At 45.8% G+C, this 16,416-nt stretch overlaps 1 protein-coding gene across 1 annotated transcript in view; it reads right to left on the minus strand.

The window, feature by feature from the left end:
- LOC126547441 (cytochrome P450 4C1-like) overlaps window positions 1-16,416 on the minus strand; it is a 70,798-nt gene that overhangs the window by 6,424 nt on the left and 47,958 nt on the right. The window contains exons 7-10 of the mRNA XM_072288112.1: window positions 15,041-15,071; window positions 13,373-13,614; window positions 7,127-7,300; window positions 3,964-4,030 (exon numbers count right to left, since the gene is read on the minus strand). Coding sequence (XP_072144213.1) covers window positions 3,964-4,030; window positions 7,127-7,300; window positions 13,373-13,614; window positions 15,041-15,071 — 514 coding nt within the window. The remainder of the gene's footprint in view (window positions 1-3,963; window positions 4,031-7,126; window positions 7,301-13,372; window positions 13,615-15,040; window positions 15,072-16,416) is intronic.

The raw sequence follows: 16,416 nt of genomic DNA on the forward strand, positions 1-16,416 counted from the left end.
GGCAGTGGCAGCATTCTGACCAGGCCGAAATGCAAGAACACCCGTGTGCCGCATCTTCGAGAAACCAAGTTCATGAAAATTAATGCGCAGCCATTTATTACCGCGTCTCCTGTAGCTCCTCTGCATCGTTAAGACGCTAAACGCCTCCCGCTGTATCTTCTGTATCTTCGAAACTTTGCTTACATAACATTCCCTCGCGCAGAACTTAAGTACGGCTCGGCAATATGGAACTCACATCAAGAATACCTCATAAACTCGATCGAGGCCGTTCAAATCCGCGCAGTTCGTTTCATCACGCCACACTACGACTGTTATCAAAGCGTCAGCATCATTAAATCAACCCTGGAGCTTCCCCCTTCTCGCTCACCGTCAGATAATCGCTCGAGTGTGCTTGCTTGATAGCGTATGTAAAAATTTTACCGGCCCGCGGAATTTTTTTGGGGGGGGGTGGGGGGGGAGAAATAGTCGCAGTTTAGCCCGAGAGGCGGAGCATCGATTGCGATAGCAAATTAGTAGACAGCCATACGAAGTAGGGATAGCAGCTTTATCGGCCATATAAACTTGGGAACATGCGCTAACTGAATTAACAAGCATGGTGTCAGCGCGCACAAGCACACATAAACCCATGACACTTGATGACCGCGGACACTCGCTGTCAAAACGATGGCGTGAGCAAGCGCGGCAGCAGAAGCGAGCAAAGTGGCCTTTGTGCTGCCTACTGCTTCAACGCAAACTGAGCGGCGTGAACACACCACGCAAAAAGGTGTGAGCCGTCTGCAGGTCGCTTTCGAGATACGGCGCGCGCGTTTCTGCCGCGCACAGTACGCAGATGCTGGCGGAATCGAAGACGTTCCACCCCTCTCCCGCGCTGCCTCCCCACTTTCCTCCCTGCCGCGCGCGAGATTGAGCCGCGATCGTCAGTTGCTCTTGCACCCGGCCACGAAATACACAATTACTGCCGGAGCACAATGGCGCCGCCCTCCCTCCATTCCATCCCCCCACGGGTTTCCTCCCTGGCGCGCGCCGGATTGAGCCGCGGTCGTGGGCTCCCCTCGCGTGTTCTCACTCGCACAGGCAGTATACGGCGCGCGGCGACGGTGTTATCGCCCTTGGACTTTATACGGTACGTCACGCGGACGGCGAGCTAACGCCGACGGCGATGGCAAAATACGCCTGGAGTGTCCATATAATTACTATTGCAATAAAAAAAAGCGTTCACCGCTATTTATCAATTGCCGTTGGTCAATTTCTGTTATCTGCAGCTGCCATTGATGGTTGAAATAAACTCTCCAGATGATATTGTTAACGAGAGGAAACCTCAGAAATTTAAAGTAATTATTACCTTCTACAGGTTCTAATATGCATTAATCATGATTTCCTGTATTACACTGTATATGCTTTATTGCGATAGCAATTATATGGACGCTCAGGCGAATGTTTGCCGTCGGCGTCAGCGTCGCCGTGATGTTCCGTATAAAGTTCAAGGCCGATAACACCGTCGCCGCGCGCCGTTTGCTGTATTTACGAGTGAAAGCACGCGAGGGGAGCGACGATCGCGGCGATCGCGGCTAAATCTGGCGCGCTCGAGGGAGGAAAGTCGTCTTCCGTCGCGGCGTGAACGGCCGTTGCCGGACAGGACGGAGGGGGGGGGGCGGTGTTGTGCTCCGGCAGCAACTGCGTATTTCGCGGCCCGGCGCAAGGGGAACTGATGATCGTGGCTCAATCTCGCGCGCGGGATGGAGGAAAGCGGGGAGGCAGCGCGGGAGTGAGGGGGGCGGGGCGTATTCGACTTAGCCAGCATCTGCGTACTGTGCGCGAAAGCGCGCAGTCGCGCGCGCCGTGTCTTGGAAGCGATCTGCAGACGGCTCATACCTTTCACTCTAAGAACAGTTTAGCGTGCCCCTTCTGCCACACAACAATAATCGCCATCTGCCTTGATGCGTTTCCTTTCTTGAAAACGCCGCGCCCGCTACTTTCCTGTCGGGAATGCTATCATGCTGATAACGCGCATGCCGTTCGTTACTGGAAAGTACCGGGCTCGCAGCGTAAAAGAAAGGAAACACATCAAGGCAGATGACGATTATTGTTGTGTGGCAGAAGGGCCACTCCAAAGGGTGTAAACTCTTCGTAGAGTTGTGCATGGTGAGTTTTCGCCGCTCAGTTAGCGTTGGAGCGAAAGACAACACGAAGGTCACTTCACTCGCTGCTGCTGCCGCGCTTGCTCAAGCCAGCATTTCGATAGCAAATGTCCACAGTGATAGAGTGTGATGTGTCATGTTTGCTTGCGTGCGCTGACACCGTGCTTGTTAATTCTGTTAGTAAGCGAATGTTTCCAAGTTTATATGGTCGATAAAGCTACTATCCTTATTGCGTAGAGCTGTCTAGTTATTTGCTATCGCAATGGATGCTTCGCCTTTCGGGCGAAACTGAGACTCCTTTTTTTGTTTTAACCTATTGTTTTCTGCATAATTATTTGAAACCTTTTCTCTTTAGTTTCGGGCCGGTAGCACTCTCAGGCTTCTCTTTATTTTGTATTGTTTGCTCCAACTTTATGTAATGCCCCGCATGAGCCTTTCATGGCACAATTAATCATGAAAACAATAATGAAGAAGATAAGGCTGAATCAAGTAAACAAAACGAGCTGCGAACGGAGTCACGAGAACCGAAGGATTTGCGCTACGCACCTATTTTAATAGTACGCCAGCATCACTGCATCGACTCTATGAGAGGCTTAAGTAGAACTATAAAAAAAAAAAACATTGCTTAGCTAAGATTTGGCGTTGTTGGTGAGTCGAGAGGCAACAAGAGCCTGTAACAACAATTAGTTGAAAACGTAAGGAGCGTTGCAGGAGCGAGCTTCGAAATATACAATAAGCGCATTTCTGCTTTGGCGTTGCCATGTTCTACCCGTGCCACACAATATGGTGGGTTTGGCGGGCAAGTGTTTGTCATGAACAAACTAACGAAGAAAAGATTTATCATCATCATCAGCAGCAGCAGCATCATCATCATCTCTTAGAGTCGGTGCTCTATCTTTGACATGTAACTTGTCAGTCACAAAAAGAAAACACTAACACGCTAACAGCATTGCGAACAAAAAAACGCTAACAGCATTGCGCATGTGCCCAGTGGCGGCCAGGTGTTTTTTAACTTCCCATGCATGCAGAGCTGGTATGATGACTACTTTAAAGCTATCTAATAACTGGCCATCTCGTCCGCCCGCCACCTGTCAGGGTGCCGAGAATGCAACTTCAGTGAAAGGCACGTAAATTATCTTAACTCGTCTTTGCCCGCCCTGACCGAATTAGTAGCAAACTTAGCGTAAAAACAGTTGGCGACGGCAGGAATGTGGCTAACAAGCACGTTTCATTGTTGCAAACTTTGATGAGCCCATCAAATCATGCATCGCTTTAAGCAAGTGTAGTTCACTGCACTTCGGACAGTTCTGTACATTCTGTCCTTAGGGCAATTGTGTAACGTTAGCAACGGAAGGACAGGGCTTCCTCGCGTGTCATGTGCGCCCAGGGCCGGGGATAGGAGCTTTGCAGCAACGGAAGGATGATACACTTGTTGTCAGCTGTTGTCTGTCAGCGAGCACCTGTTAATTAGGCATTGGTCTAAATCACTGCCACAGCTCTCAACCCTAGATTGGCGTCTATGGGAGTGATGAGAACAGGGTGTCAACGTTATTCGTTCTATTTTGACCATTGGAATTAAGAACGGTGGACAAGGCAATGCAAATACGAAGAAACACACAAACACATACACACACACAAACAGCGACAGCTCAAAGGGGAGAAAGTCCGTGGTTCATAGTTAATGACGGCACGGGTACGCAGCGCCGCCTCGCGATGTGTCCAGTCTTTGAACAATAGACGTGGGAAATTTGTTTGGGCGCTACAAAAAGCGCACCCCCCCCCCCCCCACCCCCCCGCTCCCCTGTTTTCTTGCAAACGTACTCACCCACTTGGAAGTCCTCTTCTATTTTCCGGCCGTAGATTGGAAGTATGGTGAATATTCTTTGAGACTCCTGTGACAAGAAAAAAAAGTGAAGAGCGAGGTTTTTGGAAACAGTGCGCCATATCCGATTCTGCACGAGAGTACGGACCCTGAATACAAGAACGCGGAAGCGACACCCAGTACCTCATTCTCCTTGACTCGGGAGCACGGCGACGCCGCAACAGAAGATAGCATTCCAACATGATTATGATCAGTGACAACGACGCCGTCATCTTTGTAAGACCTGACTAGTGCTAAAAACGCAGGACGATGAACGAGGAAGGACAAAGAACCTAACTACACGCCGACCTGTCAGCAGACAAAGGAAAAAGCACGCGACATTTCGCACCTACAGAGAGGAGGCGAGATTTTCATGCTGTCACGTGAGTGCCGCAGCGGCTCGCCGCCAGTTGGTGGGGCCTCCGATTTTACAGCCAAGCTGAGAGTTCGTCATTGGAAACAACGCCTTTCGTGCAGCCACTGGTGTGCGTGAAGTGTGAGCGGAAGGGATCTTAAAGGCGTGGATATACCCTGCAATTCCAGCGTGTCTGGCAGTGGCTGGCGAAGTCGGGTACCTTACGCCGGCCATAGAGTTTCCTGCAATTAGTACAAGCAACCCTGGCGCTGCGATTGGTCAGCCACCGTGCAATTGATGGGTAGTACATGGATTTGTCTGATATTCGTGCTTGGGACTTCGGACGTTCTTGTTGCTTCGATTATCACGCTTTATCATCGTACTTTCGTTAACAGCGGAAGGGGACAGGGATAAAAGAAATGCAACAACATGGCGCTTCTTTCTTTTGTCAGTGTCCCTTTGCGCTTTTACCAAAAATACGATGAATCCTAACCAACTCGCCCACCTTGCTGTCTTGCTGCAGAATATTACGCTTTATCTTTGACTAAATTTCAAAAGCAATTTACCTATACTTCTCAGAGCGCAGCTCTTAGCCACCAGTTCCTGCGGCGAGCGCAGGCGTTGGCGTAACCGAGCGAACGAGCACAGCGAAGGATGAAACAGCGAACGCGGAGCACAGCGTGCGATAAAAGAAGCATGGGGGAATGTGGAGGAGGGGGGCATGGCAAAAGCGTGAGAGGAAAGGCGTAGTGCGTCGAAGATGGCTACGAGATAGCGCCATAGTAGCGCGCGTCGTCTGGGAAGTCTCTGTTCACGCTACTGCATCCGACGCTCTATGTCCCGTCGTGACGATAAATGTAGAACGCTCCGCGAAGAAACGTCGAGCTATGTTCGTTCACGCTCCGTAACAAAGGTTCTGAGTGTGCGACGGGCATCAAAATTAGTAAGTGGAATGTTTTCTAAATGACAATATGGGGCAATATGTTGTCTTGTCTGATAACTGTTGTATATGAATACATGATGTCGTGCGGCATTGAGAATGATTCTGTGGAGACGTTTTGTTTATGTTGATATACATAGGTTGTAGGATATACATAGGTGACTGTACGTTGGACATGGTTCATTTCATCCGCTGAAACATGTTTTGTTTGGTCAAATGTATTGGTTGCATTATTCTAGACGAATAAAAGTAAAGTTGCTTTTGAAACCTCTGTGGCACTGTCATTTGTTTGCATCCTATTCTCTTACCTTGCCAAAGAACCTACTGGGGCAATTGCCGTCAATAACAGCCTAATTATGTTAAATTAAGACAAACGCCACCGCTATAGTTTAATGACATGCTGACGCTGCTGTAACTGCTGGCATAGCGGTCGAAATGCCGGACGCTAAGGAAATTCAAACATTCGCGCCAAGTGGCATAAGATCTTGACGTCACTGCCATTTCTGGTTGTGACGTCATTTCCTATTTTTCTACTTTTTTTCTTCCTCTTAGTTATCCCCCGATACGTAGATGACGACGGCTACAACGAGGCGCCATTTTCTTGACATGTGGGCTTCTATGGGAGCTTCGCTCCCAGTTTACATATACCTTGTTGTCTGCGCCCGCCAATATATCACGAAATGAACATGTGTAGAGCTGTGCTCACGGTTCGCATTAGCGAGTGTCCTAATCGCCGGTGAATTTTTTTTTTATTGCAGAAGGTAATAAGAATCTGTAAGCATGCATAAGCGCTGCTAATTGCAGTGGTTCCGTTTGTCCGTGCGTCCGTGGCGCAATGGTCTCAATATCAGGATTCTCTGCTAGAGGTGCTGTGCTCGAATCCTGCCGTCTGGCAATTTTAGTAATGTTTACATAATAATTTATTACGCAGTGCATTCTTGAAAATGACGAGCTTACACAGTCACGAAGCCGTTTGAAGGCAAAAGTACGAAGTTTAGACAAATCCATGTACTTCCCATATACCCTGCTGGGTCAACCACTCCCATTGCAGCCGCTTTAGACACGAGCGCCAGAGTTCCCTCGAGTAGTTATTGTACGAAACTCTATGGCGCAACTGGGCCGCACCTCACGCGCGCCCAACGTTACGTCGGACTATATTCGCATCCGCACCCCAAAACAAACGCTCCTCTAAGTCTGTGTAATGTCTCGGTGGAAGGCAACAGACAAGCCTAGAACTGTTTTCCTGAACACTTCAGGACCTTTCAGCTTTTTGAAGATCTCCGGGAGAAGACCTCTCCTCTGCAGGCTGTCAGGCTCTTATGTCGTCGAAGTGTTACACGTTGCCCATTTCATGATATAAAGCACAAGTCGTGGAAGCAGAGCGTCCCGTCCTAAATAACCACGCTTCTGTTTAGGCTCCCCATCCCGAAAGTACCCTAACTAATTTTTAAATACTGTAGTGTTAACTATTACTTGTTACCGTAACAAGTGTATCGAAAGACAAGGTTATTGATGTTGAGAAAAATTAAATGTTCTGGTTAGTTCAAATAAACAAATACTACGCTTTCACGCTAGCATGTTAGGCACCCGGACGTACACATCACCTCCATGGTTGGACCTGATACAATGCCTCCGTGCACTGAGGGGAAAAAATTCAGCGAAACCTCTAAAACTGAGAGCATGCTTTACAATGTATCAGTTTTTCTATATACGTTCTTGCATGAACTGTATCATCTGAGGAACAATTATGCGCCCAGACTGGTTCACGCCCATTCGCTCTAGTGCAAGGGGGGAATGAGTCACAAGGGCTGTAACTACAAAGTGAAACACACCTTGATAACGCATTCGAGGTATTTCATAAGTGAAGCGTCTTCTCTTGTCACGTCACATTCCAAGTTTCCTTGAAATATCGAATTGATTTCGTCGACAACCTTATCTTGGACGTCTTGGTGGAGTCCTAAAATGTACAGCAGATATGTCAGTCCGACGGCTGTCGTTTCATGGCCCTGAAATCATAGATTCACGTTTAGAATTTGTAGTCGAACTACCTAAATCTGATTACCATCATGACGGAGTGAGTGCAAGATTACATCAAACTCAGTTAAACACGGGGCCATGTAACGTGAACGTTTGTGGCACACCCAGAGTTAATTCTATACTAGAACTTGAATTATTTGTAAAATTGATGTGATAATCTTAATCATAACTAATAATAAAAATATTAAGCGATGGGGTATTGTGCCTCGAACCGGCAACTATACAGCTGTGTCCGTACTCACCAAAGGATATTACGCTAAAGTTGTTCGTAAGAGAAAATTCTAGCCAATCATGATGCTGGATATAATATTAACGGAAGCGGCCAGTCAATAGCAAGGAGCAATTACGTGAGAAGAGCTTTGTGAAAGCGGCACAATCGCCTCAGGGTTACTCAATAATTTTGACTACCTAATTTATTTTTTACCTGCAATGAAATCTCAATGTACCTGACTTTTCCGTTCCAGCCCCATTAGCGCAGTGCAGCCGCCAAAGAGAAAAACCGAAAGAACTCGTGATTAGCAGCAGAACAGCATAGTTGCTTAACCTCCCCCCCCCCCCCCCCCATCCCACCTTCTCCTACTATCGCGATAAGTCAAAGAAACTACTCAACGATGAGATTTGTCTCTTTCTTTATTGTACTTTTCATAGCAGCTCACGCACTCGGATACGAAGCCTTGAGCATGACTATGCAGAAAGAGTGCTATTAAGTATGCGGCACAGATACAAAGCACAAAGCGCGAACTCCGCCTGAGGTAACTGTCCTAGAAATCGGATCGGACAAGCCCGCTTCTTCAGTGCTGAATGGTTTCAACATTCCAAAGTACGGCGCTATAAGGAGAACGGGACCATTGTTATACAGCATACACGTATGGTCTTATCCTAGTTATATATGTCACGTGCATGGTGCCTTCTCCTCGCAAATGAGCACACGCTTTCTCCGGCGCAAGCTGCCGCTATTTCACTCTTGCCGCTCTCTTGTCCCTCTTTTCTCAATTTTGTCAATTCGCAGCCCGCCCCAATGCTGCTCACGTCATAGGTATACTTGCAGTGCTGCGAAAAAAAAAAAAAAAAAAAAAACGTCGTTTCACCTCAACAAATCTATACTTAACAATCAAACATCAACTTTCTTGTCTATCAGTAAGTGTAGCAACAAAGCATGTCCACGGATGCCGAGAGCATGCTTTCGTGACTCACTATCGCGTACTAGTGTTTACAGGTCCTGCCTGTTTGTGCCTAACCGCTGTGCTGCCTCATGAATTACACTATGCGGCCGCGTTTGCGCTGCAAGGTGTGGTGTAAACTACGTTGCAGGCCTGTTATTTCCTTGAAGTAATTCTGAGACTCTAAATTTACGCACGTTAGAGGCCAACGTCTACCTCTGCCGCCGTACACGATTGAAAACAATCGTGTCCAGGATTGAAAACGCAACTACCCGTGGCCTGTTGGCGCTTTTCGTAAGTAATATTAATAATAAATTGTAAAAGTAATACTAAATCGCCAGTTTCTCCCCTTTACAGCCATTTGTCTTTAGAACACTTCAATCGGAAACTCAATAGGTTGCCTAAACAGTTTATTGAAGGCTATAGTAACTCAGCAGTAATTCTATACATTGTCAACAAGTATATTCGCAAGGTATAACTGCACAATGTGGGGTTTCTGAGGTTGCCGGATTAGTGCAGTGCGGATTGTTACGTTGACTAGTTTGAAAATAAAGTAACAGGACCTGTAGCGCCATCTAGCTTTGGTCTGTACAGCAGTGATCACGCGGATCGCGGTCATGAGTACTGGGCGCCGGCTAATAGGCAAATTAAGAAATGCTTTTACGGAACAGAGATTTTGTGACGAGCCGAGTATTCCAACCAGATTTCTGAGGTTTAGTACGCGCGCATCTTAAACTCTTCACCACGATGCTAACGATGCAACCCGAGCACCAAATACTTTTTCATACTTTGAAGGAAAGGGAATTCTTTTTCAATATAATCTGTGAAAAAAAAAATGCATTGTGCAAGCGCGCAAGGAGAGTGAAATCACTGTAACAGGAGCTCTCATGTAGAGTACGCAAAGGAAAAAATGCGGTAAGGCATAAACATGTAACTAAGTAAAAAGCATAGAAACAAAGAAACAAACAAACGAACAATCACAACCTGCATTGCTAGTAAAGCATTGCTAATCCAAGACGAAACAAAATTCACAATAAATGTAAACGCAAAACAAGCAACCGCAAGGAACTGTAAACAATCAGATGGCATGCTGATTATAAACCCGTAACTAAAACATCACTATGCATACTATTCAAAATACAACATGCATTGCAAGTACAAACTGAAGCCTTGAAGCGATGAAAGGTCATGTGATGCTGATCACAAATTATCAACTGCAGAGAAACAAATGTATGACCTCAGAGTACGTTCAAACGTGTGTCGTTCACTGAAACTGGCAAGGGGGAAGTGCCTCAAAAGTTCTAGGACTTGATCCAAGAATCATCTTGCCAGCATAATAATAATAATAATAATAATAATAATAATAATAATAATAATAATAATAATAATAATAATAATAATAATAATAATAATGTGCGGAAGGTGAGAGAAACTATGGGAAGTCGGGAGAGGAACGCAGTTAGAAAGAAGGCTCAGGAGAAAGTGCGAAGCTCGGAACAGAAAGACAACACGTTTTGAAAGATATCCAGATGAAGAAAGTGTCAATTGTAAAGATTTTGCATTCTGTGGAGAGACGAGTGTCTGCTGAAAGAGGCAGGAACCTGGAAAGGCCTGTGTTCCCTCGTAGTCTTCTGCGGAACCCGCAGTGAAACAGAAGGTAGTAGAACAGAACATGTAATAATTCCATGAATGAGGATGTACGAAAATAGGAAATCGCTACAATTATGCCTTCAGCTAATAGACGGAAGTGTAGGATGATTACTTAAACTGGAAAATTTGTTTGTGCGTGAGGTAAGAGAACGATGTTTATGTCTACTCATGAACTTTTCCTTCACACGCTAAACTAAAATGCAATTTGGATTGCTTGTGGAATTCCCCACTACTGCTGATGCATATTCAAGTATCGGGATACATATTGGTGTGAGCACTTTGCGGAAGGGAAGTCGGGCACTAAATTTTCTTGTATGTCTGCAGACAGAACCAAACGTGCCCAGGCCTCGGGATACTATGAGCTTAGAATGGGTGGAGAAGCTTAACGTGCTATCACAAAGCACAAGGTTGATTATTTGAGCAGCCCTCGTCAGCACTGGATAAGCAACAGGACAAGGGAAGACGATATTGTGGATTTTACGCGAATATGACACAATTCAGACTTTCGATGAATTTAGAGTGGGCCCTTTTAAGTGGTACCATTTAGAGAATGAGGCTAGGTTCGACTAGGCTAGGCAGTGCTCGCATCCCCTTAAATATTTTGATGTCGTCAGCATAAAGAAGAAATGACGACTTCTGGATTGCTCAGAAACGTCATTGGTGGAAATGAAGCAGAGAAGCGGGCCCAAACACGGAACTTTAAAGCATGCCCTCCACCACTAGATACTCAATAAAACAAAAGAAAATTGATCATAGACGCTCACGAAACAGCACCTATCGAGGAGATAGCTGGGTAGTATAGCTACAATAGCAGCTTCAACACCGTAGTGCGCAAGCTTCTCGAGTAGTAGGTGGATGACTGACTACGACAAAGGCTCGGCTGAGGTTGTAGTACACAGCATCAACTTGCCTCCTTTGCGTGACGGGCGCGAAAACCTGCATCATAAAGGCGACAAGGTTGGTGGTCGTTGAGTAGCCAGAAATAAATTTATCCTGATTTTGAACAAGAACATTTTAGAGCGCAGCCCTTAGGTGCCGTTCCTACGACTAGCGCCGACGTCGGCGTCCCTCGGCGTGCTCGGCGTAACCGAAAGAACTAGCACAGCGAAGGATCATATAGAGCGAACGCGGAGCGCAGCGGGGAATGAAAGACGGCTATAGCGAATAGAGCACGAGGAGGAGGGTATGGCGAAAGCGTGAGAAGAAAACCGTAATCCCGCGCAAGACGAGCTCTGCGGCGACGATGGCTACAAGACAGCGCCAGAGTAGTGCGCGTCGTCTGTTCATCGGTGGCGCCTCCGATACCATATATGGAAACAAAGCGCTGCATGAGCGGAGGTCTGTCTGCGACGGCTGCTGTGAATCGCACCCACGCGTAACACAAGCGCAGCCTCTGGCGATATCCCGATTAGCGAGGCAGTCGCGCCACACTTCGCTCCGTTGGCAACGTGCCGCACGAGACAAGTTTACCGCGCCAGCCACTATATCGCTAAATGAAAACATGTATAAAGCTGCGCTAAAAGTAAGCACAGTGGATGGTCAGGTCAAAAAATCATGAGCCATTCCACTCTGTGAAGGTGGATGACCAGCGAAGCTTGTAGCACACGACAAAGAGGTGACACCAAATTTTGAAGAGCTACGAACGCATTTATTGCCTTGATCGGTGGTCATCGTGGCGAAAGCTACGCACAAACATTTATTTTTATACATCCGCGTTCCTTCATGTCATACATTCGTTATATACATTCGTGCTTTCATTTCGCAATAAATTGAGGCAAAGAATTTGAGACGGAAATCACTGCACCGACCGGAAGCGGGCCAGTGCCGTCAGCGCCTTAGGAGATGGAGGGCCAGTATGGGAACGCTGGCATGATGAGCGGCAACGGAGCCAGCTGTGCGGTTCGCGCCGTTACGCCTAGGCGCGCCAACAAACCAGCAGTGGTAGAAGACGACGACGAACGCGCGAGCAGTGGCACGAGCCATTGCTGATGATGATAGTTTTAGCTCACAGATTTGTTGAGGGACACGAAAAGAGCACGGAACCCTAGCAATAAACAGCTTCGCTGTGAAAAACTTCGTGAAGCTGGCTACCCAGAATCTGTTATTAGAACAGCCAGCTTGAAGTGCCTCAGGGCCATCAAGGTAAGAGCGAAGTGTGCACCAAACGAAGGGGTAGAGAACAGAATATGTGGTAATGCCGCAAATTCGTGGGCTTTCGCATCGTCCAAAAAGAGTGGCCTCCCGATGTAATGCTGATGTTTGAACTGCTAAGAACAAGCTGGGCGCTATTTGTCGATCTCTTCAAAAGCGCATGCGCAGGAAGGGAATTCCAAAACAATTTCATAGTACCATGAGACATGGCATAACCTCCGTTCCTTGTGCCTGTAGTGTTGCGTACCTCATTCTTTCTTCATGTGGACGAAAAGACATCGGGCAGACAGACCGCTGCCTAAACATTAGACTTAGAGGGCACCACAGCTCCATCAAACGGTCACCATATTCGCATCTTGCCGCACACTGCCGACAATGCGGATGTGAACCCGTTCTGCAGACACATCATTTTTTTTCCAGCACCAAGATAGGACAACTAGGCAGGTTGTTGAACCTTTTTACATAAAAAAAAATGGTTCCACGTGTGTCAGCCAGCCCTCGATAAACCTTCACACAAGTGAAATAGCATATCTCGAAGAATCTTTTTCGCTGCAAATCGAACACTATCAGTGCCCACACAATAAGGGCCTCAGTCAGAGCTTCTTTCTATATCTAATGCTCTCAGAGTTTTTTTGAATAAGCATAGCCGCGTCCCCAATAAAAATTATAGAACTTTATTAGACTATTTAGGGGGTATGGAGCACGCTTGCCCAATGGTGTACTTTGCTTTGGATCTGTTTCTACTGATAAATAGGCATTTTCTTGCGAGAATAAAATTTTGTTCGAAGTAGTGCTCGTCCTGTCTGGTCTTCCTTCTTGTGTCCTCGCTTTTATTTTTTGCTTTAAGTCGAGTATGGATACATATACATGCACACTGCGGCTACAGAGAATTGCCACCAGGGTTTTACTATTTTGCGTCGTTTTCGCCTTTACGGAAGTTAGTTTATCGTAAAGTCCCGCAGTCATTATTTGCGCAGGCGTAGCAAAAGAAATTCAAACGACTTGTACAACTGCATTGCATCCGCTTAACTTCCTTAAAATATTATTGTAATATCAGCGTAATGAGTTCAAAAGACTCACCGCGAACAAGAACGTGTTCACTTCTTCCATAATGTCGTCTTCGGAAAGGGTAGAGTCTTGCAAGTGATGCCTTAGAAGAACATCTAGGAACGCTTTCGAAAATTTGGAAGTCTGGTCTTTCTTGTCCCCGTTTTTTTCTTGTCTGAGTATCTCTTTTCGTTTTCTAATAACCTTTGTTGCAGAAAGATAAAGGAAGAGATATTGATCAAACAAAGAAATCCAGGAAAGCATATTTCGCAAAGCTCAACGAATAAGACGCGTAGCAGTTTACGAGAAACTTCGCTTAGAGATTTCCCTTCGTGTCGTAAAGTCAGCTAAAAAAGAAAAACAAAAAAAAAAAAAGAAAGAAAGAAAACGAGGCGAACAGCGTGGCTAATGCTTCTTGCTTGTACAACGGCAATGAACATGGCGATCACTATAGGAAGGACTTAGTGCTTCTGATAATTAAGCTTCTTTCATAAGAATTTATCCTTTTATTTGCCATGTGCCATTCGGTGGTATTCGATGGGTACTGCATAACTGCTGCTTGTACTAATGCGGCTATAGAGCGAGCTTTAAATGACGTGTCACAGTTTAGTTCTCTTCCGTCTGAAGACACTTCCTCCATTTATGTAAGACCGACGTTCGCAAAACATGTAGGCGACTCAATCGCAGGTTCGATAAAACGAAAATACCAAGTTCTCTTTAGTTATACTCTTTGATGTCTGCCCCGCGGGCGACCGCGGCTACATTCATTCTGAAGAAAAAAGAGACAGTCGCCCAGCAGTCGCGGTGTTCTGCTGGCCGCTGGATGGATGGATGTTATGAGCGTCCCCTTTGGAACGTGGCGGTGGGTTGTGCCACCAAGCTCTTGCTATTATACTGTCTAATGTTCTACCTAAGTTAAAAAAAGAAAAAAAGAAAAAAGAAAACCCTATCAACTCCCACAACCAAATTTTCTGATCCCCTATTGCAAACTTTGCTTTTGTACGTCTCCGTTTTTTGCCGTTTCCCTGCTTTTCTTCCACCAATCTTCCAATTGCCTCTTGCTAATCTCCATTGTGGACACGTTTACTTTTCCACTGCTCTCGCTGAACCCAAGGGCTTCAAGGAGGCCAGTGGTGCCTAAAGCAACGGCTGGGCTGACGTCTTCGCATTCTAACAAAAGATGCTCCATCGTTTCCCTAGCTTTACGGCAGCAAGCACATGCTTCTTCTTCCTTCTTATATCTCGCTTTATAGGTGCGTGTTCTAAGGCATCCTGATATTGCTTCGAAAAGTAATCAGCTTCCCTTTGAAATATCATAAATTGTTTCTTTCCTGATTTCGTTTTTACCGCTTAAGTAGTTACTCATGGCAGGTTTCTTTTCCATTGCCGCCACCCATGAGATTATTTCAGCCTCTGACTTTCCGCTTGACGTTCTTTGTTACTGTGTTGCCCACCCTACAGGCCGCATACTTGTTGGTAAGCTTCCTAGTTCTTTTCCTCCACTGTGAATCAATGTTTTTCCTGTACAGATACATCAACACTCCCCCAGCCTGTTTACTTTCTTCCATATTGTTCAGTCGTTCTTCATAACCAATTTTACTGCGAGCTTCTCTCACTTCAGAACTAGTCCAGCCCATATCACCCTGCACAGCTTCCTTTGTTGTCTTCCCGTGAACGCCCAATGCGAGGCGTCCCACTGACCTTTGGTTCTCATCGAGTCCTTATTGTACCCCTGATTTAAAGCAAACAACCGGCATTTCCAAAAGTAAGTCCTGGAACCATTACACCTTTCCACATACATCATAGCACCTTGTACCTATTGTATCCCCATAGCTCTCTGTGCTTCATTATGGCTGCGTTTCTCTTCCCCTTTACTGTTATTGTTTCTTCCCGTGTTTCCATATATCTATTTCCTTCGTTTATCCATATACCAAGGTATTTATATTATCTTACCCGAGGTATTTGCTGGCCCTGTATTGCCACTGTCTTTTCACTCTTTTGATTGAATACCATAACATTTGATTTTCTAACACTAAACTTCAAACCTAAATTATTGCCTTCCTGTCCACAGATATTAGCCAGACGTTGCAAATCACTTTGCTTGTTAGCTAGCAACACAATGCCGTCCGCATGAAATATACCTGGAAGCTGCTGCTCTGCTACTGTACCCGCCTGTTTGTATGAGAGATTAAACGAGATATTGCTTCCTTCTAGCGCCCTCTCCATCTTCACCATCTACATTATAAATAGCAATGGGGATAAAGGGCACCCCTGCCTTAGTCCCTTCTTGATATCAACTTTCTCCTCGCTCCTCATCGCTTCCCATTCAACGCAAACGGTATTTTCTAAGTAAATCTCTCTCAAAAACTGTAGACGATTGTCACCTAAGCCTTCCCCTTCCAGAATATCCCACAAAATGTTGCGGTCTACGTTGTCATACGCTCCTGTAATGTCTAAAAAGTCCACATATAACAGTGTGCTTTTTGCTTTTGATATTTCAATGCACTGAGTAAGAACAGATAAGTTATCATCCAAATGTCTACCTATTCTGAAGCCATTCTGAAGTTCTCCCCAAAATGCTATTGTTTTCTGCCCATGCTTGCAGCTTTAATTTGATTGCCTGCATTGCTAGCCTTTATATTACCAGATGTAATGGTCGACGGCCTATACGAATGAATTCCCTCTTTCTCCCCCTTACCTGTATAATTTTAGTTCATTCTACTTTGTCGTCAACTGTCTGGTATTCGTCTATCCTTTAAAGTTTTTTACACTGCTTTCACCAGAGCTTCCTTACTTTTTGGTTCTAGTTAATCAATCAGCCTAACGGGAACCTCGTCTAGCCCTGTGGCTGTGCACTTAGGAATTTTCTCTTCGGCTTTCTTCCAGTTGAAACTTGTCAGCACCAGCTCCTTTTCCACCTAGGTCCCTTTCATGCTCTTTTTTTCTTCAAATACAACCTGGTCGTTGCCTTGGAAAGACTCGGCTATTATTTTTCGGATGTAATTTATTGCCACTTCCCCTTCCAGTTTGTTTCCATCTTCGTCTGGGATATGTTGTTGGATTGTTGTTGACCTCCT

The sequence above is a fragment of the Dermacentor andersoni genome, chromosome 1 (assembly GCF_023375885.2).
Source record: "Dermacentor andersoni chromosome 1, qqDerAnde1_hic_scaffold, whole genome shotgun sequence".
Lineage (NCBI taxonomy): Eukaryota > Metazoa > Arthropoda > Arachnida > Ixodida > Ixodidae > Dermacentor > Dermacentor andersoni.